Source organism: Orycteropus afer, unplaced genomic scaffold, assembly GCF_000298275.1.
Source record: "Orycteropus afer afer isolate SDZICR_OR568_19922 unplaced genomic scaffold, OryAfe1.0 scaffold00131, whole genome shotgun sequence".
Taxonomy (NCBI): Eukaryota; Metazoa; Chordata; class Mammalia; order Tubulidentata; family Orycteropodidae; genus Orycteropus; species Orycteropus afer.
The window spans coordinates 6,881,837-6,905,045 of NW_006921718.1; the positions used below are offsets into that span (position 1 = coordinate 6,881,837).

The 23,209-nt window shown below is 36.2% G+C and overlaps 1 protein-coding gene across 1 annotated transcript in view; it reads left to right on the top strand.

The window, feature by feature from the left end:
• HEATR5B (HEAT repeat containing 5B) overlaps nt 1-23,209 on the top strand; it is a 170,687-nt gene that overhangs the window by 60,983 nt on the left and 86,495 nt on the right. The window contains exons 17-20 of the mRNA XM_007945073.2: nt 1,862-2,052; nt 12,332-12,491; nt 18,855-19,044; nt 20,800-20,969. Coding sequence (XP_007943264.1) covers nt 1,862-2,052; nt 12,332-12,491; nt 18,855-19,044; nt 20,800-20,969 — 711 coding nt within the window. The remainder of the gene's footprint in view (nt 1-1,861; nt 2,053-12,331; nt 12,492-18,854; nt 19,045-20,799; nt 20,970-23,209) is intronic.

Consider the following 23,209-nt stretch of genomic DNA (forward strand, 5'->3'; position numbering starts at 1 on the left):
AACCACTGAGACTATGGCCCCTAGCTGCCCTTCAGGTCTGGAATTGAACCCACACCTGTGGTGGTTTCCAGCCAAACAAAATATAGGCATATGAGTTAAACATTTACCTTAAGTAGATACACTCCTTGGAGAGAACAATCATGGGAGAAAGAAGGACTGCTTATGACAGAGAGACAGCTTAGGGTGCAGGAGTGTATGGAGGGATGGACACTGGGAAGAGGTAACTATGGGGAGGAAGTGGGAGGGGAGCTGTTGAATTGTGGTAATCTGTGGTCAATGACATGTTGTTGTTGTTGTTATTATGTGCCGTCAAGTCGGCCCCGACTCATAGCGACCCCTCCTTGGGTTTCCGAGGCATTATCACTACGGAAGTAGGATTGCCCAACCTTCCTTCCGAGGAGTGGCTGGTGGGTTTGAACCACCATGTGAGACAAAGTATATGTAAACTGCTGTATAGAAAGTGAATTTGCTCTGTAAATCTTCACCCATATCACAATAAAAAATAAAAAAAAAAAACCAAACCTACTCCCATTGAGATGATTCTCATTCATAGCATCTCTTTAGGGCTAAGTAGAACTGTCCTATGGGGGTTTCCATGGCTGTAAATCTTTACAGAAGCAGACTACTTCATCTTTCTCCCACAGAGTGGCTTGTTGTTGTTGTTATATGCCGTCGAGTCAGCCCTGACTCATAGCGACTCCTCCTTGGGTTTCCGAGGCAGTATCACTACGGAAGTAGGATTGCCCAACCTTCTTTCCGAGGAGTGGCTGGTGGGTTTGAACCGTCAGCCTTCTGGTTAGCAGTCAAGTGCCTTAGACACTATGCTACCAGAGCTCCTCACAGAGTGGCTAGTGGGTTCAGACTGCCAGTCTTTTGGTTAGCAGCTGAGTGCTTTAGCCAGTGTGCCACCAGAGCTCCTTCTGATAATGCTGCTGAAGGTTAATTAGTTGAAGACGTAAATATCATTTATCATTAAGACCATAAATCATGAGTGGCTATTCTTTGTAATTGAAAGAATACTATATTTAGAGATTGTGTTCTATCCTAGGTACTCACTAGATTTCTGTTTATGTGATTCCTTTGGGGTTTTCTTCAGCCTCAGTTTGCACATGTATGAAATGGAGTAATAAATAATTTACCTGTCTCACAGAGTTCATACAGTGTATTATGTAGCTTCTCATGGTGTATTTGAATACTTTTTATAAATTACTCAGCGCTAGATTATTATAAAGGAGGTCAGGTGGCACAGTGCCTAAGGCATTTGACTGCTAACCAGGAGATTAATGGTTCAAACTCATCAGCTGTTCGCAGAAGGAAGATGAGGCAATCTACTTCCATAAAGATTTACCCTCTCAGAAACCCAGTGGGGGTCTCTGTGAGTTGGAATCAACTTGATAGCTGTGTTTGTGTATTTATTTATTTATTTAGAGATGATTATAAGATATTACTGTTTTAAAATAAAATGAAAGCAGGTACAGTTGTTTAAATGAGTACATCTTAAATCATTTTTAACAAATATCAGAGAAAAGAGATATAGGCCTTGGTTAAATAAATTAAGACTTAATACTATATTTAGGAAAGGTAAAGAGAAAACCAAATTTAAGTATTTGGATAAGACACTCCCAGAGGTGATTGGGTCTTGAGCCAATTGGACTGTCACTGTATTATGTACTGAATCTTGTATAGGAAAAAATGATTATCATCAATTTAACATTGATTCTAGGCCTAGTAAATGCAATTGAAAATGGGCTAAAGAAAATAATTTATGAAAATATATGTATATCTATGAAGATTGCAGCACATTTCTTCTTTTATGTAATATGAGTTATAAATAGTCTTTTTTTTTTTTTAATAAATTTAGGGCTTAGCTGAAAATAAAAGTACTTTAGGACCTGAGGAGGTTCGTAAATCTGCTCTGACACTAGTTATGGGTGCTCTTGACAACCCAAACCCCATCTTACGATGTGCAGCAGGGGAAGCTCTTGGAAGAATGGCTCAGGTGGTCGGGGAAGCAACTTTTATTGCTAGAATGGCACAATACAGCTTTGACAAGTAAGTGGGTCTCTTTATCAACAAGTAAGTTTCTTGTATAGCCAATGATGTCTCTTAGGTAAACAGTAATTATTAGCTGGACCATAAGTTTTCTACATGGTGTGGCAAGTGTGATGGTATTTTGTGCTTTTTTTATAGTACTGTCAAATTTTAATTAACTAATTGATTAAACTCAAATATCTGAGTTACTTTTAGTGTGGGGAAAGTTTCTAATTCAGCTCTTAAATGATACTTGATGGAATTGAGAAGAATGTTAATAAGGACTTCTGTCAGGTATGTGTATTCAGTTAGGAGGTACTTGGAAGTCGTCCTACAAATTTCCCCATCATACTTTTTCTCTGCTTTCTATCCTCTCCGTGCACCTGTTCTTCTTTTTGTTAATTATTCACTTTTTGAAATAAGCCACTCTTTTTCTAACTGCTAGTAAAAAGTATGATAAAACTAGTAAGATATAGTTATTAGTGACTGTCTCATTGTTTATTAACTATTTAAGTACAGAAATTGAAAATCAAAGCTGGTCAAAAACTGACACTTGAATTATGTAAATTATCATTCTTGACTACAATATATTTTGGATATTACTTATACCAAACTACAGTGTAATCACTGATGAGGGAGAAAGTAAGTGGGAAGCAATAGTTAAACATTATACTTCTGAAGAAAAAGTGTTTCCTGAACTCTTGTAGATCTAAGGATGGCTTTCTTTGTCTTCACATGTGAATGATAATTTGGTTATAGGATAATACCCCAGTTTAAATCACTGAGAATATTATGAGCAGAAAGAGAGAGTTAAAACTCTCCTAAACAATCATCTGCAGGGTGACTTTTGCTTTCTTCTAGCACTAGATTAGCTTTGCCGTTTCCAGTATTTGTTAATGATTCTGAAATCAATTGCTAAAGATTTTGATGAAAAACTGGTCTGTAGTACCCAGTTGGTGATTTATGCTCTGTTAATAATAGGTAAAATAGGTGTTTGTTTCTTTGGAAAGGTATTGAATGGTAAATTTTTATAATTATAAGTGGTTTAATGAATTTTTAGTACTTTTAGGAGTATTTCTTTTGTTTTTATTCTGGTAAAACACCAGAACATTTCACTCATTTATACCTGTCTGTTTAACAGTTTGTAAGTATTATGAGCTCATTTTCATTAGCTTTTTGAAGTAATTGATTGTGATCTGAAATTAATTATTACATAGATTTTAAGTTAATCTTCCATTTTTTTGTCAAATTTTTAATCTATCTGAAATTGAGACATGTCTTATTATCTATAAATGTCCAAATTGGCAGCATTTTTATACTGCTGTATAAAATAATGATGTATGTTTATATCTATGTTATCTTAGAGTTGATGAAATCTGATAGTATTCCAAAAAATCTTCAGTTTCCTGCAACTTTATTATTTCAGACTGCTTGCATCAGCATTATCTATTGCTGATATAATTAATGTGTGACTATGTAAAGCCAAAATCATCTACACATACAGATTGGTTAGCTACATTTATAAATTCAAATTTTATATCATCCTAGTGAGGCAGAAATTCACTTGGAATTACTTATAAACCATTGTAAGTTAGTGAAGAGTAGCTTCATTTCTTTTCTTTTTTTTTAATGCATTTTATTGAAATATTTATGTACTGTGAAATACACAAAACTAAAGTGACATGGGTCAATGCAATTTTTTTTTTTTTTTCAGTGTTCGCTTTCCTCCCTTCCCACCCCTGGCAACCAACAAAGAAAGTTTCCCTCCATATATAAACCTTTCCTTGACCTCAACAACAACGAACTAATACTATATTTGTCCTTCTGTGATTGACTATATCACTCAGCATAATGACCTCCAAGTTCATCCATATTATGACTCTGCATTATTCTTTAGTGCTACATAGCATTCCATTATGTGTATGTACCATAGTTTGGTCATCCACTCTTCCACTATAAATCTTGAAGATAAGTTCCTTGCCAGATATGTAATTATCGGGAAATATGAATTTGTTCCTGTCATTTTTATTATATGCTCTTTTGTGGTGTCAGTTTCTTTGTTCCATGTTATTTTCTATGCGGAATTCATTTTGTTTATGAATTGTGTTATTGCTTCCTTCATTGCTGTTGTTTTAGCATTTGCTGAATATTTATACTGGTCCTCTTTTTTGATGTGAAGGTTTATCATTTTTCTTTGAGGTTTATCATTTTATAGTTTTCTTCCCAAGTTTAGAATAGTCCATACTATCTGTTAGTTGTCTTGACTTCCTTACCATCTAGAAGTTCTGTAACGACACGGTTTTTTTTCCTCTTTTTGGTTTGTAGTTGTCCTCATTTGTCAACTGATGTCTCTTGTTCCCTGTTTACAATCTTGTAGGCTTATTTACTTTGGATACTTGCATGGCTGGGTTGGTTTCTGGGTTATATCATCATGTGTGTTAATGGTCAGTTGTTGTTAGCTGTTGTTGCTTCTCTGTCCAAAGGGTTCCCTTTAGCATCTTTTGTAAGGTTGGTCTGGTTTTAACAAATTCCCTTAGTTTCTGCTTATCTGGAAATGTCCTAATTTCACCATCATATTTGAGAGACAGTTTTATTGGGTACATAATTCTTGGTTGGAAATTTTTCCCTTTCAGGATTTTATATATACCATCCCATTGTCTTCTCACCTGCATGCTTTCTGCTGAGAAATCTGAGCTTAGTCTTATTGGTTGCCTTTTGTAGGTAACTTTTTGTTTTTCCCATACTGCTCTCAAGATTCTTTCTTTGTCTTTGGTTTTGGTAAGTTTGATGATGATATGTCTGGGTGATTTTCTTTTGGGGTCTGTCCTGTTGGGGATTCGTTGGACTTCCTGAATGGATATATTCTCATCAAAATCATACCAGGAAAATTCTCTTCCAACAAATCTTCGACAATTTTCTCTGTGGTTTTATTTTTCTCTTCCTGTTCTGGAATTCCTATTACGGGTAGATTATTCCTTTTGATGGTATCCCACATGAACCTTAGGCTTTCTTCATTTTTTCTGATTGATCCCTTTACAAAGAAATGTTCAGGTATTTGCCTTCAGTCCCCAAATTCTGTCTTCCATTGATTCAATTCTGCTCCTTTGCCCATTCAATGTCTTTTCTATTTCTGAAAATTTACTATTAATCTTCTGGATTCCTGTTTGTAGATTTTATATCATTTCTAATTTTTCATATATTTTGACATTTTGTTCTTGTATTGTCTTTTGAAATTGTTCTAGGGTTTTTTCTGTGTTTTCCTTGATCTGTCTCTCAGTTCGTTGAAGATACCTAAATATAATTCTTTTGAAATCCTTATCAGGGAGTTCCAATGCTACGTCGTCCTCGGATATGTGTTTTGGGTCCCTTGTTTTTCCTGCTTTATCTTGCTTCTTTGTGTGGACTGTGATGCTCTGTTGTCTCTGAGGCATTGTGACGTTTTGTGTTTATATTTAATTGATGATTGTATGTTGGAGTGACTTGGCCGTGATTTTCGTTTTCTTTGTTTTGTTTGTATGTTACCGATGCAAGCAGGGTACTGTGCTGTGCTCCTGTTTGCTAGTGGGCAGCACTTATACGCTCACCACCTGTCTCCTTTCCTGTTGTCAGCATCTTGTATGTTTCTGCTGACCTTGGCAAACAGAGCCTATTCTGAGGTCCCTGGAATCCAAATGAGAATGCTATCATTTTAAAATCCAAAATGGTTGCTACTTGTAAAGATTCAAAATGGCTGCACCCTTGGTCACTGTAAATATCCAAAATGGCCAACGCTTGTAAACATTCAAAATGGCTGCACCCTTGGTCACTTTAAATATCCAAAATGGCCACCACTTGCAAAACATTCAAAATGGCTGCACCCTTGGTCACTTTAAATATCCAAAATGGCTGTCATGTGTAAACAATCAAAATGGCTGTGCCCTCCGGACAGCAGAAAGTCAACTCCTTAGGCTGTCTCCCACCTTGCTGTTTCCCTTCATAGTCATAGACCACCAGCGCAGTTGTTTCTGCAGCCCTTGGTGACCAGGGCTGATCTTTAGGTCAATTCTCATGTCCCAACACACTTGGAAATATTCAAGTTGTTGGTCCTGTCAGAGTAGCTGACAGTCTGCAGCTCCAACCGTGTCTGTACTCACTGTTTTCATTCAGTTTTTTCCATCAATTGGTGTCTAATCCACTTCTGTATAGTTCCTTTCAAAGTTCGGGGCTCCAGGATTGTCTTCCTTATCTCTGTCAATTGGTTTTTCTTTTCGTTGTTGAAGAGGGTCTGTGTTGCTTGTCTGCCTATTCCTCCATTTTACCGGAAGTCTCTTTTCTTTTTTTTTAAATTGTGATTTGGGTGAAAGTTTACAAAGCAAATTCACTTTCCATGTAGCAGTTCATATACACTTTGTCTCATGACATCTACTACAATTTACGACAATGCAACATTTCCCTTCCCACTTCCTCCCCATGGTTACCTCTTCCCTGTGTCCTTCCCTCCATGCACTTCTGCCCCCTGAGCTTTCTCTCTGTGCATACATAACCCTTCTATTCTCCCATGATTGCTCTCTCTAAGGAGTATATCTACCTAGTGTAGATGTTCACCTCATATGCCTGTCTTTTGTTTGGCTGGAATCCACAGGAGTGGGTTCAATTCCAGACTGGAAGAACAGCTAGGGGCTGTAGTCTCAGTGGTTCTATCAGACTCTATTAAAGCAGGAAACCTGGTCCCTTTTTTTTTCAAATGATTTTGAGTTTTGTTCCACATTGTTCCTCCTCTCTATCCAGGATCTATATAGATCTTCCTCTGAGTGGTTGACAGATGTAGCTGGGCACCATCTAGTTTTTCTGGTGTCATAGTTATATAGGCTGAGGATGGCATGGTGTACCAGTTTCTTGGACTAATTATTTCCATGTATCTTTGGTTTTCTTCATTCTTCTTTGGTTTGGCCAAGGAGAGACCCATTGTTGCATCTAGATGGTTTGAAAGCTTTTAAGATCCCAGTGACTACTTGCCACAGTAGGATGTGGAACCATGTTTTTGTGTAGTATGTTATGCCAGTTGAGCTTTATTTCCCTTGTGACCATGGTCTCGAGCCCACAGGTCCAACTATTTTCCCTCTGGGTAGCTGGCTGTGGCCAAGAAGTGACTACAACCTGTCCCTTGTCAGCTGTACTGTATATCTGGGAATTCTTACAGAACATACCAGTAGAAATATTGTCTACCAACCCTATATATGGTCTTGGCACACACTGTGCCCTGCATAGACATACCTAATAGTTCAACCTGTCCACCTATCTATCTACCCATATATCCATGTTGGCCTTCACTGACAATGCAGTACTGTAAGTAGGTTCAATTTCTTAAGACCCAGCTTAGGAGAAAAATAAAAATCCTTGCTGGAATTTGTTTCCATTTAAATTGAAAACCTCTTTGAGACTTCAAAGAAACATTTTTTATGCATTGGATTTTTTACTTTATTGAACAGATTATCACTGAGAGAATTGGCATTAGTTTTTAGTCTACTAAAATGTTATCTTTTGAGAAGTAGCAACATGAAAACAGTTTTTTATCTTTATAATATACAGATTGGGCTCAATCTTCTTCATTCCTCAGAATGACTGCTACGTAGGTATAATAATAGTGTCCATTTTACAGCTAAAGCAACTGAGCCTTCAAGAGGTGAAGATCACTTATCCAAGCATATCGCTCAGGATAAACTTAGTTTATTTCATTTATTGCTACATTTTTTAATATCTGTTCTGCGACAGCATTTGAAATTTTCCTTTATTCCCACTAGGCAAATTGAGCATCTAGAGTCTTGGTGATGATTTTTTGGTCATTTTGGTCTCGACTTTGTTTTACTTGTACGAGGTTGTCAGAAATCTAGTCCTGAATGGCATATCAAGTGTTTTAATGATAGAGTGTTGAAAAATGGAACCAAAGTTGCTTTCTTAGTTTCTTTGTTATTTCAAGTGCTTTGTTTTTAGTAGTATTTTGTCTTTCAATGGTTGCTATATTAGTGTATGATTATTAGTTACCATGCTTTTTGGCTTTAAGTGTAAAGGATCTAAACATTCTAAATAAAAGGCAGACATGTCAAATTGGATTAAAAAACAAAACCTAACTATTGTTATCGTGGATTATGTAAAGATTTCTTAGCATGTAGAAATCCTAAATCATAGACTTTTAAAAAAATTCATAAATTGAATTTATTAAAATTAAAAAAATTTGTTTTTTGGATGACAGTGTTAAAATGAAAATGCACGATTTAAACTAGAAGAAAACATATGAACGGACATTTTGCCAACCAACAAAACCAAACCAGTTGCTGTGAGTTGATTCTGACTCATGGCGATGTCACGTATTTCAGAGTTGAGTTCTTCTCCATAGGGTTTTCATGGCTGTGACCTTTCAGAAGCAGATTGCCAGGCCTTTGTTCCAAGGCACCTCTGGTTCAAACTGCCAGCCTTTGCATAGTAGCCCGACACTTAACCTTTGTACCACTCAAGGACTCACACTTTACCAAAGAAGTTACAGTAATGCAGAGAAGCACATGAATAGATGCTCCACATCATTAGTCATTGGAGAGATGCAAAGTAAAGCACAGTGAGATACCACTGCATGGTCACTAGAATAGCCACATTTAAAAAAGAATGAATCTGTCCTTGGTCTAGAATATACTCCTCTTCACTGACCCCCATCTGATCCTCTAAGGTATTTATGTGTTTATCTGTAGCCTGGTGTTTAGTGTTAATGGTAATGCAGTATTGTGGATACATTGGTTGGTATTAGCATCTGTCATGTATCTCTTATGTGTATAATTCAGTGTCTTCCATTTCCTAATATTATCATGGTGGTCCCATACTCTTTCCGTATAACCCTCCCCTTACCCATGGCAGTGTGTGGGCCCCAGCTAGCCCAAAATTAATCCCTCCCATTCCTTCCCCATTCCAATAATCTGCAAAGTGAGTTCCCTTTCCCAAGCAAACCCTTCTTTATCGTTTTACAGTAATGGGCTCATACAGTACTTGTCTTTTTTCAATTGATTTATTTAACTCAGCATAATGTCCTCTAGGTTCATCCATGTTGTGAGATGATTTGTATATCCCTCCTTGTTCTTCAGTATAGCATAGTATTCCATTGTGTGCATGTACCATAATTTGGTTATCCACTCATCTGTTGATGGGCATTTAGGTTGTTTCAATCTCTTTGCTATAGTGAATTGTGGTGCGATGAACAAAGATGTACATATGTCTGTTTGTGTGTTATCTCTCACCTCTTTAGGATATATTCCTGGCAATGGAATTGCTGGGTCAAATGATAATTCTATTTTCAGTTTTTTAAGGAAACGCCATACCGTGTGCCACAATGGTTGTACCATTTTACAATCCCACCAGCAGTACACAAGAGTTCCAATATCTCCACAACCTTTCCAGCATTTGTTATTTTCTGACCTGTTGAACTTTGCTATTATTGCTGGAGTGAGATTATATCTCATCATTGTTTTGATTTGCATCTCTCTAATGACTAATGATCACAAACAATTTCTCATGTGTTTGCTGGCCGCCAGACACCAGTAATACAAAATACCTGCAATCCTTACAGAAACAAAAGAAGACAGACACAGAGTAATCTCTCACAGATACCCAGACACTATGGGAGAGAGATCCAATAGATATGCCATCTCAGGACCATAGTACTGGGGGACACCAGACTCAGTTGGCATAACAAAATACATAAAAGCCTTATTTCACATCCTATACTGGTGAGTAGTGACTGGGGCCTTAAAAGCTATCAAGCAGCCATCTAAGATGCAGCTAATAATCTCCTAGCATTGGAAGTGAAGAAGAGTGCAAAAAAATAAGGACATCTGGAAGTAATCAGCCCTAGGACATGATGGCCTTCGAGACCAGAAGAACTAGATGGTGCCCAGCTACCAATGCCAGCTGCTCAGGAAAGGATCAAATCAAGAGATCCTGGATAGAGTGGGAGGAAAAATATGGAAAAAAATCCAAACACTCAATAATGACCAGAATTACTGGTCAGGTGGAGTCTGATGAGACCCTCAATACTATGGCCCTGGAATACATTCTGCACCTGGAATAAAACTCATTCCTAGGGGCTGGCTCTCAGCCCAATACTTAACAAGATGTACATGCAGACCACTCAATCAAGGATAACGCACCCACATACTCTGTGGTAATACATCCCTTAGAACAATAGACCACGGGGCACCAGAGGGGCAACATTCATACTGAGGAAATGCAGGACACACAGGAGTGCATAACTATGGGGAAGGTTACTGGGCAGGGAGGGGAGGAGACTGGGTTAGGTTTGGCATGGTAAATGGGGAGTGAAACTAAATGTACATGTAATGTTGAATGTAAAACAAACTCTTAAAAAAAAAAAAAAGAATTAAAATACCAAGTGGTGGTAAGGATGTGGAGTAACTGGAACTCTTAAACATTTCTACTGGGTACATAAAATGGTATAGCCACTTTGGAAAAGTTTGGCAGTTTTCTTATCTATACACCTACCATATGACCCACAATTCCATCCATAGATATTTACCCAAAAGAAATGAAAACATAATGCATACAACAATTAGTACCTGAATTTTTGTGTAAGATTTATATATGATAAGTAAAAACTGGAAAAAATTCAAATTTCTTTGGATTCATTGGCACGTGAATAAATAAATAAATAAATAAATAAATAAATTGTGGTATATCCCAAATGGAGTACCATTCAGCTATTAAGAAAGTATAACAACAACAAACTGTTACAATAAATTGAATAAATCTCAAAAGCAGTACATTAAGTGAAAGAATCCAGACACAAAAAGACTTTGTACTGTCTGATTCCATTTGTATGTAACTTTGTAAAAGGTAAGGAGCTCTCGTAGCTTAGTACCTAAGGCATTTGACTGCTAACCAGAAGGTTGGTGGTTCAAACCTGCTAGCAGCTCCACAGAAAGAAGACTGGGCAGTCTACTTCCAAAGATTTACCTCCTCAGAAACCCAGTGGGGGTCACTGTGAGTCAGAATCAACTTGATGGCAGTGGGTTTGTTTTTTTTTGGTAGGTGAAAGGTAGCACTATAGTGATAAAGGATAGATCCGTGGTTGCCAGGGAGTTGAGGAGAGGCATAAGAGTGAAGGAATTGTTTGGATGATGGAAATGTCTTATATCTCTGCTGCCAGTGTGGTAGCCACTAGCCATATGTGGCTGTTGACCAGATGAAATATGTTTTCCTCAAATTGAAATGTTCTGTCAGTATAAAATACACATTGAATTTTGAATATAAATTCAAAAAATACATATATAGAATATGTCATTAATAATTTTTTATATTGATTACATAGAGTGAGTTAAACAGAATTTACTAAAATTAATTTATCTGTTTCTATTTTCCCTTTTTTAAAAGTAGCAGCTAGATATTTTAAAATCACATATATGGCTTGCATTAATATTAATATTGGTGAGTCCTGTTCTATGTTGTAATTATGAGGTGGTAACATATTATATATGTTTATCAAAATTCATTAAATTTAAAATTGATGAATTTTGTTGTATATAAATACATCTCAATGGAACTTATTCTAAACTATACAATATTTCCTCTTTTATACTTTTTAAATCATTAAAAATATATTTCACAAAAAAAAGGACTGGCCCTTTTAAAGAAGTTCAATTCATAATTTTAAGGAATTTCTTAAGCATAAACCAGAACCAAACTCACTGCTGTCGAGTTGGACCCAACTTACAATGACCCCTCCTTGGGTTTCTGAGGTGGTATCACTATGGAAGTGGATTGCCCAGTCTTTCTTCTGAAAATGAAAGGAGGCTCACACCTGCACTTTTTAAGCATAAGTTAAAAATATTTTAAAGGTAGTTTTTAACAGTTTTTTTCTTTATGGTCATTATGTGAATATAAATCACTTTTTTTTTTACTTTCAAAAATTTATAAAAGTTGTTACTCTTTGTTTTAAAATTATAACATTAAGTTTTAAATAGCTCTTGGATTTTTAAGGAATAATTAAAATAAAAATTGAAAAGTTATGGTTCCACTTTAAATTCTCTCTAAAATTAAAGTAGGTTTTATTCAGTGAAATGTATGACTTTAACTAGCCATATTAAATTGAATATCTTCTCTTGTCAGGGTCTGGAGAATGGTTGGAAAGCAGTAATCATGATTATAATCTTTCCTATTTCTAGAATAAATCCATTTTATTTTGTAACTCATAAGCTTGCTATTGAGTTGAGTTGCCACAGAGAAATAGAAAAATTGGTCCTTGAAAGCATAAACTTTTTTTCAGGTTGAAATCAGCTCGAGATGTTGTGTCTAGAACTGGTCATTCATTGGCTCTTGGTTGTTTGCATCGTTATGTTGGTGGTATAGGCTCAGGACAACACCTGAAGACTAGTGTCAGCATTTTATTGGCTCTAGCACAAGATGGGACATCTCCTGAAGTCCAGGTATAATATGATTCATTTTTTTGATTCTGAAATTTTTAAATAATATTTTAGGAATTTATTTGATCTATAAAATGGTAATAATTCTGATACTTTGTTAGGAAAAATACATTAAGATCTTAGTCATTTAAAAATTTGTGGTAGCATAAAATAGGATTTTGGTGTTTAACCTAATTTTTTTATTTTGAGAATTTAACCTATTCACATACTTTTCTTTAAACATATTTTAAAAAATTATTTGTTATCCTGTGCTTGCTTTCTCTTTTTTTTTCCTTTTTGCATTTCCTTACATTTGTTAAATTGATAGTGTTTCCTTTAATAACCACCTTTCTCTTATCTCTTCTTCCACTGATACCCTAACCCAGGGGATGGGTCATTGAATCTTCAAGTACACACTTCAATTTTTTTTTTTTTTTTTTTGCTTTGTTTTGTTTCTCCTTAAACATTTTATATACAAATAGATTTAACTACATTGGAGTTCTAATTCTTCACATGTGTGAAAGTACTGTACACTCTTGATTTGCCACTTCATGTTGATGAACCTAAAAATCTTAAGAACATATGCAGGCAATAGCATTCAACTTGCCAGTTTCATATTGGGACTCACAGGTTGGGAGAAGAGGCAAATTTAATCGCTATTGTTGTTGGTTGCTGTTGAGCCACTTCTGACTCATGGCAACTCTATATACAACAAAATGAAATGTTGCCTGGTCCTGTCTCATCTTCACACTGGTATTTTTTGGTCCATTGTTGTGGCTACTGTGTATTTTAAGTGCCTTGTGACCTGAAAGGCTCATCTTCCAGCACTTTATGGGACAGTATTCTCTTGTGATCCATAAAATTTTCATTGGCTGATTTGTGGAAATGGGGTTGCCATGATTACCTGTCCTTTCTTCCTAGTCTGTCTTAGTCTGGAAGCTCTTCTGAAACCTATCCAACATGGGTAACCCTGCTGCTATTTAAAATACTCATGCAAGTGGCATAGTGCCTAAGGCATTTGACTGCTAACCAGAAAGCTGGCGGTTCAAATCCACCAGCTACTCCTTGGAAGGAGGACTGGGCAATCTACTTCCATAGAAATATGGCCTTGGAAACCCAAGGAACAGTTACTATGAGTCAGATTTGACTTGATGGCACTGAGGTTGTTTTTTTTTTTTTTTTTAATGCTAGTATTTAAAATACAACATCATAGCAACACACAAGCCACAATAGTAGGACAGACTTACAGACGGGTAGTGAGTAATTGCCATTTTTGCTTGCTATTAGCTTATTAATGAATGAGTTCCTTTGTGATTAGATAAAGACACTAAATCCATCAGAAGCTTCTAGTATATATGCTTAGTTTGCCTTGACTTCTTAGTAAAGTTTTCAAGCTCTGGAAAACATATAATTTTCAAAAGGGTTAAAAACAGCAATCCAGTTCCATAAGAGGGGCTATGCTCCTTTTTTATACTTCTTTCGTACTAGTATAAAGAAAAAGAATACAGTTTTAAAATGATTGTCCTTAAGAAGTCATATTTTCTTGCCTTGTGTCAGAGTCTTTCTCCCATTGTGTTCATCTTTTTCTCAGACATCATGCTTTGATTTCTTAAAACCAAACTTCCCTAAATGACAGTTTACATACTTTTTAAATGGTAGGATATTTTACTATAATTTGGATCAATTACATTGCCTCAAAGCTACTATTCCATTTTATATCTACACAAGAAGAGTACAAGTGTGATTAAGTTTCCTCTGATACCTCTTCCCACCATTTGTCTGCCAGTTTGTTGTAGTGCAGTTGCTTGTGTGTTGCTGTGATGCTGGAAGCTATTCCAACAGTATTTCAAATACCAGTACATTCACCTGTGGTGGACAGGTTTCAGGGGTGCTTCCAAACTAAGACTAGGAAGAAGGACTGGACAATATACTTCTAAACAAATGTCCAGCTTATGATGAAGAACTGATGATGATGAAAGGAAATGCAAGCTGCACTGCCGGCACTGACGGAAAACATGCTTCAGAACTGTCAGAATACCAATTGAGATGTTTCAACGAACAGATACAGTGCTGGATGTGCTTAGTTGCTTGTGCCAAGAAATTTGAAAGACAGGTACCTGGCCAACTGACTGGAAGAGATCCATATTAGTGCCAATTCTAAAGAAAGTTCCAACAGAATATAGAAAGTATCTAATTTAAAATATAAAATATCATTAATTTCACATGTAGTAAAAATTTGCTGAAGATAATTCAGAAATAGTTGCAGCAGTAAATGGTAAAGGAATTGCCAGTAATTCAAGCCAGCTTCAGAAGAGGATGTAGAAATAGGGATATCATTGCTGATGTCATATGAATCTTGGCTGAAAGGAGAAAATACAAGAAGGATGTTTACCTGTGTTTTATTGATTATGCAACGGCATTGAAGTGTATGGATTATAACAAATTATGGATAACTTTGTGATGAATGGCAGTTCTCAAACACTTACTTATGCTTATGCAAATCTGTCCATAGACCAAGAGGCAGTTGTTTCACTACAGCAGGGTGACAATGTGTGATTTAAAACGAGGAAAGGTTAATGTCAGGGTTGTGTCTTTTCACCACACTTATTCAATCCGTATGCTGAGCAAATTATCTGAGAAGCTGGGCTATATGAAGAAGGACATAGCATCAGGATTGGAGGAATACTTTAGACCTGTGTTATTTAAATGACACAACATTGCTTACTGAAAGTGAAGGGGATTTGAAGCACTTGCTGATGAAGATCAAAGACTACAGCCTTCCGTATGGATTACACCTCAACAAAAAGGAAACAGAAATCCTTATAACTGGGCCAATAAGTAACATTGGGATGAATAGAAAAAAGATTGAATTTGTTAAGGATTTCATTTTACTTGGATCCATAATCAATGTCCATGGAAGCAGCAGTCAGGTGATCAAATGATGTATTATCCTGGACAAATCTGCTGCAAAGACCTCTTTAAACTGTTAAAAAGCAAACTTATTATTTCATTGACTGAGGTGCGCCTGACTCAAGCCATGGCTATTTTCAGTAGCCTCACATGCATGTGAATGCTAGACAATGAATAAGGAAGACCAAAGAAGAATTGATGCCTTTGCATTATGGTGTTGGTGAAAAATATTTAATACACTTTGGACTGCCAAAAGAACTAACAAGTCTGTCTGGGAAGAAGATCTTCCTTAGAATTGAGGATGACAAGACTTTGTGTCATATACTTTGGACATGTTATCAGGAGGACCAGTACCTCGAATTGACATTATGCTTGGTAAAGTAAAGGGTCAGCAAAAAAGAAGAACCTTAACAGGCTGATTGAGCCAGTGGCTGCAACAAAGAATTTAAACAAAGCAACAATTGTTAGGATGGCGCAGGACTGGGCAGTGTTTTGTTCTGTACATAGGGTTGCTATGAATCAGAACAAACACCACAGCACCTAACAACCACAGCAAATATCTCCTTTATTTTTAAAGAATCCTTACTTTAAAATTGTACTTCACATTCACATTATTATCTGCTGGTATACACCATGAGGAGCCCTGGTGGCACCGTGGTTACGGGCTCAGCAACTAACTGAAAAGTTGTTGGTTTATACCCAGCAACTGCTCCTCAGGAAAAAGATGTGACAGTCACTTCTATAAAGATTTACAGCCTTGAATCCCTATGGGGAAGTTCTTCTTTCTCTATAGTGTCACTGTAAGTCTAAATTGACTCAATAGTGACAGATTATTTACCTGTAGGAGCCCTGGTGGTACTAACTGAAAGATGGGCAGTCTGAACTCCCATAGTGACTCCCTAAGAGAAAGACCTGGTCATCTGCTCTTGTATAGATTATACCCTAGCAAACCCTGTGAGGCAGTTCAACTCTGACTATATGAGGTCACCATGAGTTGAAATTCAACTCAATGCCATGCAAAAACCACAAGAACAGTTTAACTTTAATTACTAGAGATTTATCGTTCAACAGTGTTTTTTCAATACCCTGAACTCCTATATTGAGATGTTTATTCTAATTTTATTTTTAGTTTTATAGAAGGAGCTCTGGTGGCATAGTACCTAAAGCACTTGACTGCTAACCAGAAGGCTGGCGGTTCAGATCCACCAGCCACTCCTTGGAAGGAAGGTTGGGCAATCTACTTCCGTAGTGATACCACCTCGGAAACCCATGGAGGAGTCACTGTGAGTCGGATATGACTCGATGGGAATGTGTTTTTTTGTTGTTTTTGTTTTTGTTTTTTAAGAAGAACTTTATCCAGTAATGACTTTCTTAGGAAGGATCGTGGAGTGATATGTTTCTAAAATTCTTGCATATTTGCAAATGGCTTTATTTCACCCTCAAGTTTGAATATTTTAGTTGGTTATACTATTCCTGGCATGTAGTCTGTTTCTGTCAATATTTAAGAAAATTTCCCTGTTTTCTGTCTTCTGATGTTGCACATGAGAAGTTAATGGCTGCTTGATATTTTATAAAAGTAAATTTTAATAAATACTAACATCCAAATTTTTAATCAATTACTTAAAAAAATCTTTCAGATATATTTCTTAGGAAATAAAATGTTAAAATATAAACCAATAGTCAAAGTAACGGACTCACAAAAGTATATCAGCAGCAGTATATGAGAGTTCTGATCTCCTCACACCATGGCCAGCATTTGTTTACCTTTTTTTTTGTTTTGATCATTCAAAATGATCATGAGCATCTCTTCATGTATTTGTTGGCTGCCTGAATATCTTCTCTGGTGAAGTGTCTTTTCGTGTCCTTTGCCCACATTATAGCTATCTTAATTCTCCATCTTTTCAGTGATCTTGTGAAAAATTTTATCTGAAATAGGAATGTAGTTATATAACCTGATATTTTGTTCTCACTGTATGCGAGAATTTTCACTCTATCCTTGAAGCTTAGAAATTTCATCAAATTCTGTGTAAAATACCCACCTGTATTTTTTTCTTTTGGATCTCTTATTATTCATATACTAGATCTCTCCTTTTTTTTTCATTATTTTTATTTTTTGTATTTATGGTATACAATATTTCTTCCATCCAACCTTCAAGATAATGATTTGATTTTGAATAACTACAATATTGATTTTTTCAGTTTTCCACTGAATTTTTAGTATCATAAATCCTGTTTTCTTTAATATTTCTAGAATTTTCTTTGATTTTTATATTTTAATTGATTTGCCTTAAAAATTCTTATTATAGTTTTATTAAAGTCCTTTTTCGTTTCTTCCATTAGTTTTTTCTTCAGAGTGTGTATTCTGGTCTTCTTCCTTCAACATGCTATAATGCTATTATTTTTTGCTAATTCTTATAGTGGTTTTATTCAGTAGTGTATTGTAGTGGCTAATTCGGTGGTGGTTTCTGTACAGAGCTGTCCAAGTCACGTTGCTGAGTTCAGGAGGACTGAGGTTGATTGACAGGTAGTAGATGTTGAAGTAGGATTTTTTCCCCCTTATCTTGGAGAATTGGAGAACTTGAGATTTGTTTGCCCTCATGACAATAGTGCAGCTACCCATTAAAGCTACCAACAACAAAAATAGAAGCTAGGTTATACTGCAGCTGAATGTGAGCATCTTAAAGGTCTTTTAGTTTCCTCAGACCTCAAAGAAAGTATGTTGTTGTTGTTATGTGCTGTCAACTCTGCCCCGACTCATAGCGACTCCTCCTTGGGTTTCCCAGGCAATATCACTACAGAAGTAGATTGCCCAACCTTCCTTCCGAGGAGTGGCTGGTGGGTTTGAACCGCCAGCCTTCTGGTTAGCAGTCAAGTGCCTTAACCACTATATTGCTGTAGAATCAGTTTTGGTTGAATTACTGGTTTAATTAACCAGTAACATTACTTTGTGCTTAGTAAGCATAAGTAGGGGCCTGAGATGGTTATATGCACTTTAAAAGGTCTTGTGTAAATAGGAAATGGGAGTACAGAATATTGTTATGGTCATCGTTTTATCTCAGACTAGTTTGTTAACAAAACACCAGCAGTATGGGCAATAAAGACATTCTTGATTTCCATAAGCGTCCACGTCCACTAAATCAAAAGCTTATTACATAAGTCATTGTCTTTCGGAAGCATGAAATACATGAATATTATAATGAGAGGAATGAAATTCATTATTGAAATTTTATTTTTGACACTCAAAACCATGCTGCAGAGAAGCTTTAAACATAGCATTTATATACCAGTTGTTTAGTTACTGATTCTGGGTAACTCATGTGATAACCTATTATTTCTTAAGAAATACATTTTGAGGTAGTTCTAGGTAACTGATTAAAAACTAAGATGTTGGTATTTACTAAATTTTAATTTTAGAAAGTCAATTCAGTATATGCTAATTATTCCTTAAGGCTAAAATAAATTTACATTTTATTCCAGACTTGGTCTCTTCATTCACTTGCTTTGATAGTGGATTCTAGTGGCCCAATGTATCGTGGATATGTGGAACCAACGTTATCTCTAGTTCTTACCTTGTTGTTGACAGTTCCACCTTCACATACAGAAGTTCATCAGTGTTTGGGTAGATGCTTGGGGGCTATAATTACTACTGTTGGCCCTGAACTACAAGGTAAGTAAGTGCATTTTAAATTAAAGCAACTAGATGGTTAATTACTATCTCTCAATTTCCTAAATATCACCATCATGTTGCTTAAAAAAATTTTGTAATAATAATAGTTACAATATCGAATGCTTGAAATATACTGAAGTCCTGGCACTTTGCTTTTTATACCTGCCGTAATAACTCTATGATATATACAGAGAAAATATTTCTAAATGAAATTTTACTTGGAGCTTCAGTGAAAACAAAGATAAAGATGGAGTTCCTTTGGCCTGAAATGCCATCCATTTGTCTTTCTGGACTTTTACTTTTTTTTAAACTCTAAGAATTAGGAATATGGTCTGAAAAATCACTGCCGTAAGGTAGATGATAATATGTAGTTTTTCTGTGAGGAAACAAGCTCAAAGAAAATAAGTAACTTGCCTAGAGTTACGTGACTAATGTGACACATGTATGATTCTGAAATACATATTCTTACCACTCAGTTCCACTGAAATAATTTTGTTAATGGTAAAGTAAACAAGTTATTCTGAATTTATTCTGAGTATGTAAACCACCTTCAGGGTTGTCTTCTTTTCTGCCTATTATTTATTACATGCTTTAAATGAGTCAAACTTTCATATATGTGGTCTCATTTAAATAATTGTCAACAATACAGAGATATGTATAATATTGAGGCTAAAAGAAGTTAAACTTTTCCAAGGCCGTATTTACCCAATGAGAGGTTGAGGCCAAAGATCAAGCACAGATTAATTTCTACTGACTATATTCTTAACCATTAAGCTTTGTTGCTTCCATTTGGACTGATATTTTTTTTTTAAAAAAAGGCAGAGATAAAATGTCTAAAGGAAGAATGCTGGGAATTGAAAAATATATGATTTAGACATATTTCTTTCTCAGAGTTCTCTTTGATAAAGTGAGAACATTTTTTCCTTTCTGTGAATGTCACAGCGATATAGAGAGAATAATCATGCACCATTGGTTAAGCAGGAGTGTTTACCGAATGCTTTTTGAAGTAATGAGTGTGAGACAATGCATATTTCAAAACTATAGTGTAACTTCTATGTGACTTTGTGATTTTCTTTGTTTGGTCTTTATATGCATGTAAAATTTATTTCCTTTGATAAAATTTTAAAGTAATTTCTATTTAGTAATTTAATTATTATATAGAAGAGTATTAAACTCACTGCTGTTGAGTTGGTTCTGACTCATAGTGACTCTTCCTTGAGTTTCCGAGGCAGTATCTCTATGGAAATAGATTGCCCAGTCTTCCTTCCGAGGAGTGGCTGGTGGGTTTAAACCGCCACCTTCTGGTTGGCAGTCATATGCCTTAGGCACTACGCCACCAGAGCTCCTGTATAGAGAGTATAGAATATTATAATTTATTTTCTCTAATTATCTCTGTAAAAATTGCCACTAATGTTATTAGAAAAAGATAATTTGAAGTTGTTATGTACTAGTAGGATAATTTTGCTTGCACACAGACCCAGAGACTAAGGAATCATCTGACTTTTTCAAATAAAACTGTGAATTTAAAAAAATAAATGTGAACCTAGTTAAATCTAAGAATGATGCATTATTGACATCTAAACACAGTTGTATTTTGAAATCATTTCTATGGACTCTGCAGACTTTTTGCTTTTGAAACTATCTGAATAATAGCTGGAAGGAGGAGTATTTTAGGAGATAATTGTTTTCTAGGAATATTTTTGGTAATATGAATTAAATAATTATATTTTATATTTTCTTTTATTTTGCTGCTAGGGAATGGTGCAACAATTTCTACAATCCGTTCCTCTTGTTTAGTGGGTTGTGCAATAACCCAGGACCATTCAGATTCTCTCGTTCAGGCAGCTGCCATATCATGCCTTCAGCAGCTTCACATGTTTGCACCACGACATGTCAATCTATCTAGTCTTGTTCCTAGCCTTTGTGTAAGTATAAAGCTACTTCATTTGTTGATTTATTTAGAAAACCCTCAAATTTGCCTCTGGTGGCATAGTGCTAAGGCATTTGACTGATAACCAGAAGGCTGGCGGTTGAAACCCACCAGCCACTCCTCGGAAGGAAGGTTGGGTAATCTACTTCCGTAGTGATACCTCCTTGGAAACCCAGGGAGGTGTCGCTATGAGTCGGGTCCTACTCGACAGCAGTGTGTGTTGTTTGTGGTGTTGTACAGATCAAAACAAAAAATATGTTTCCTGGATTGTGAAGTCTAGATTTTCAGCTTTACTTGTCATTTTATGACTATTATTTTTATTCATGGATTTTCGTTTTTACCCTTAAGAAATATTTTGATGAATTGTTTATTTCTTGGTGAGGATGTGTCAAACTTTTAGTCTTTCTCACACAAAATTTTTTTTCCTAAATCTTGAGTAATAACTTCTGAGAATTGTTACCATTACAGTTGTTAATTTATTCATTCAACAAATATTTATGAGTACCTGCTATATGTCAGGCATCATGCAAAGTACTGGGAATATATTTATGAATGAGACAAGACCAAGCCTCCATCTTAATAAATTTACAGTGGAGTGTGGACAGCAATAATTATTTACAAATAAAGTCTTAGAAAAAGGTATAGGGTGCAAGAGAATATGCTGCAGGGGCCTATCATAATTTAGGCATTGAGAAAGACTTCCCTGAAAAAATGATATTTACACTGTGAACTGCAGAATAAAGTTTGGAAAAGGGCATGATAGTAAACTAGAGAGCATTGATTTTTGGAAAAGGGAAAAATATATGGAAGACCTTGAGACAGGAAAGAGCGTGATGCATTTAAAGTTTTGATTAGTCACTGTGCTTAAAGGCTGAAAAAGAAGAGGGAACAGAGGAGAGTGGCACAAGATGAGAGTAGGCAATATCCAGGTCACACAGGACTTTCTAAATATGTTAAACCTGTGGATACTTTATTCTGTGAACAATATGAAACTGTTAGAAGTTATTCCACAGGAGAATAATCAGATTTACACTTCTAAAGTTTTATTCTTGCTTCACAGTGGAGAATGTACTCTACAGGGTGAGAATTATGGTGGTCAGAAAGGAGATTACAGTAGCTTGCTCTGAGTTGATAGTAATGGAAGTGGAAAAAGTAGATGAATTTGATTGAAATTTGGAGGAAGAATTGCTAAATTTGTTGATACATTGATTGTAGGGTGAAAGGGAAAAGAAATATGAGGCTCAAGTTTCTGACATAAATATAGTAATATAATTTCCTGAGATTAAGTTCTTTGGAGGAAGATAAAATTAGGACAAGTGAACATCATGAATTCAATTTTAGACATATGCATAGTTAGTTATATGAGCCTGGGGCTTAGAAAAGAGAAGTCTGGCTAGAGAGGTAAACTTGGGAGGCAATCATATCCATAGAGTTGAAATTATCAATAATTTCATTCTGCTTGGATCAACAATCAATGTCCATAGAAGCAAAACAATGTATTATACATTGGGCATATCTGTTGCAAAAGTCCTCTTTAATGTTTTAAAAAGCAAAGATACCACTTTGATGACTAAGGTATATATTACCCAAGCCAGATTATTTTCACTCATGTCATATGCATGAGAAATTTGTTGTTGTTATATGCTGTTGAGTCGGCCCCGACTCATAGTGACCCCTTGCAAAAAGGACAAGAAGGCCACATGTTCTGACCTCCTCTAATCCCACAAGAGGAAGACAGGTTTACCAGCAGTAACCCAAGACCTATTACTGCAAGGCCAGACATGCTGCCTCCCTCCAGCCCTTTCACCAACCGTTCCTCCCAAAACACCCACCACCTCTCTTCTGGGTTCGATAATTCGCTGCAGTGGCCACACACAACTCACAGATTATGGGGTTTATTAGGGAAGCACCAGACTACAATTCAACTTCAGGAAGAACGCTCAGTCTCTCTCCCAGCCCACTGTCCCTCAGCCAACAGTCTCTTACAGTCTCTTTTCCAGCAGTGTGTGTCCCTTGGTGTCTCACTCAGCAATGCATGTGTCTTGTGTCTCTTTCCCAGCAACGCGTGTCTCAGGAGCAACGCGTGTCTCAGGAGCCTGTGTCTCTTTCAGCAGCACGTCTTCCTCAACCAGCAGTCAGAGAGCGTTCTGCCTCTAGGAGGCCTCCTTTTGAGCCCGGCAGGGTGGTCAAACTAGCCAATCATAGCATCAGAACTCTAACCACTTGAGAGAGAGT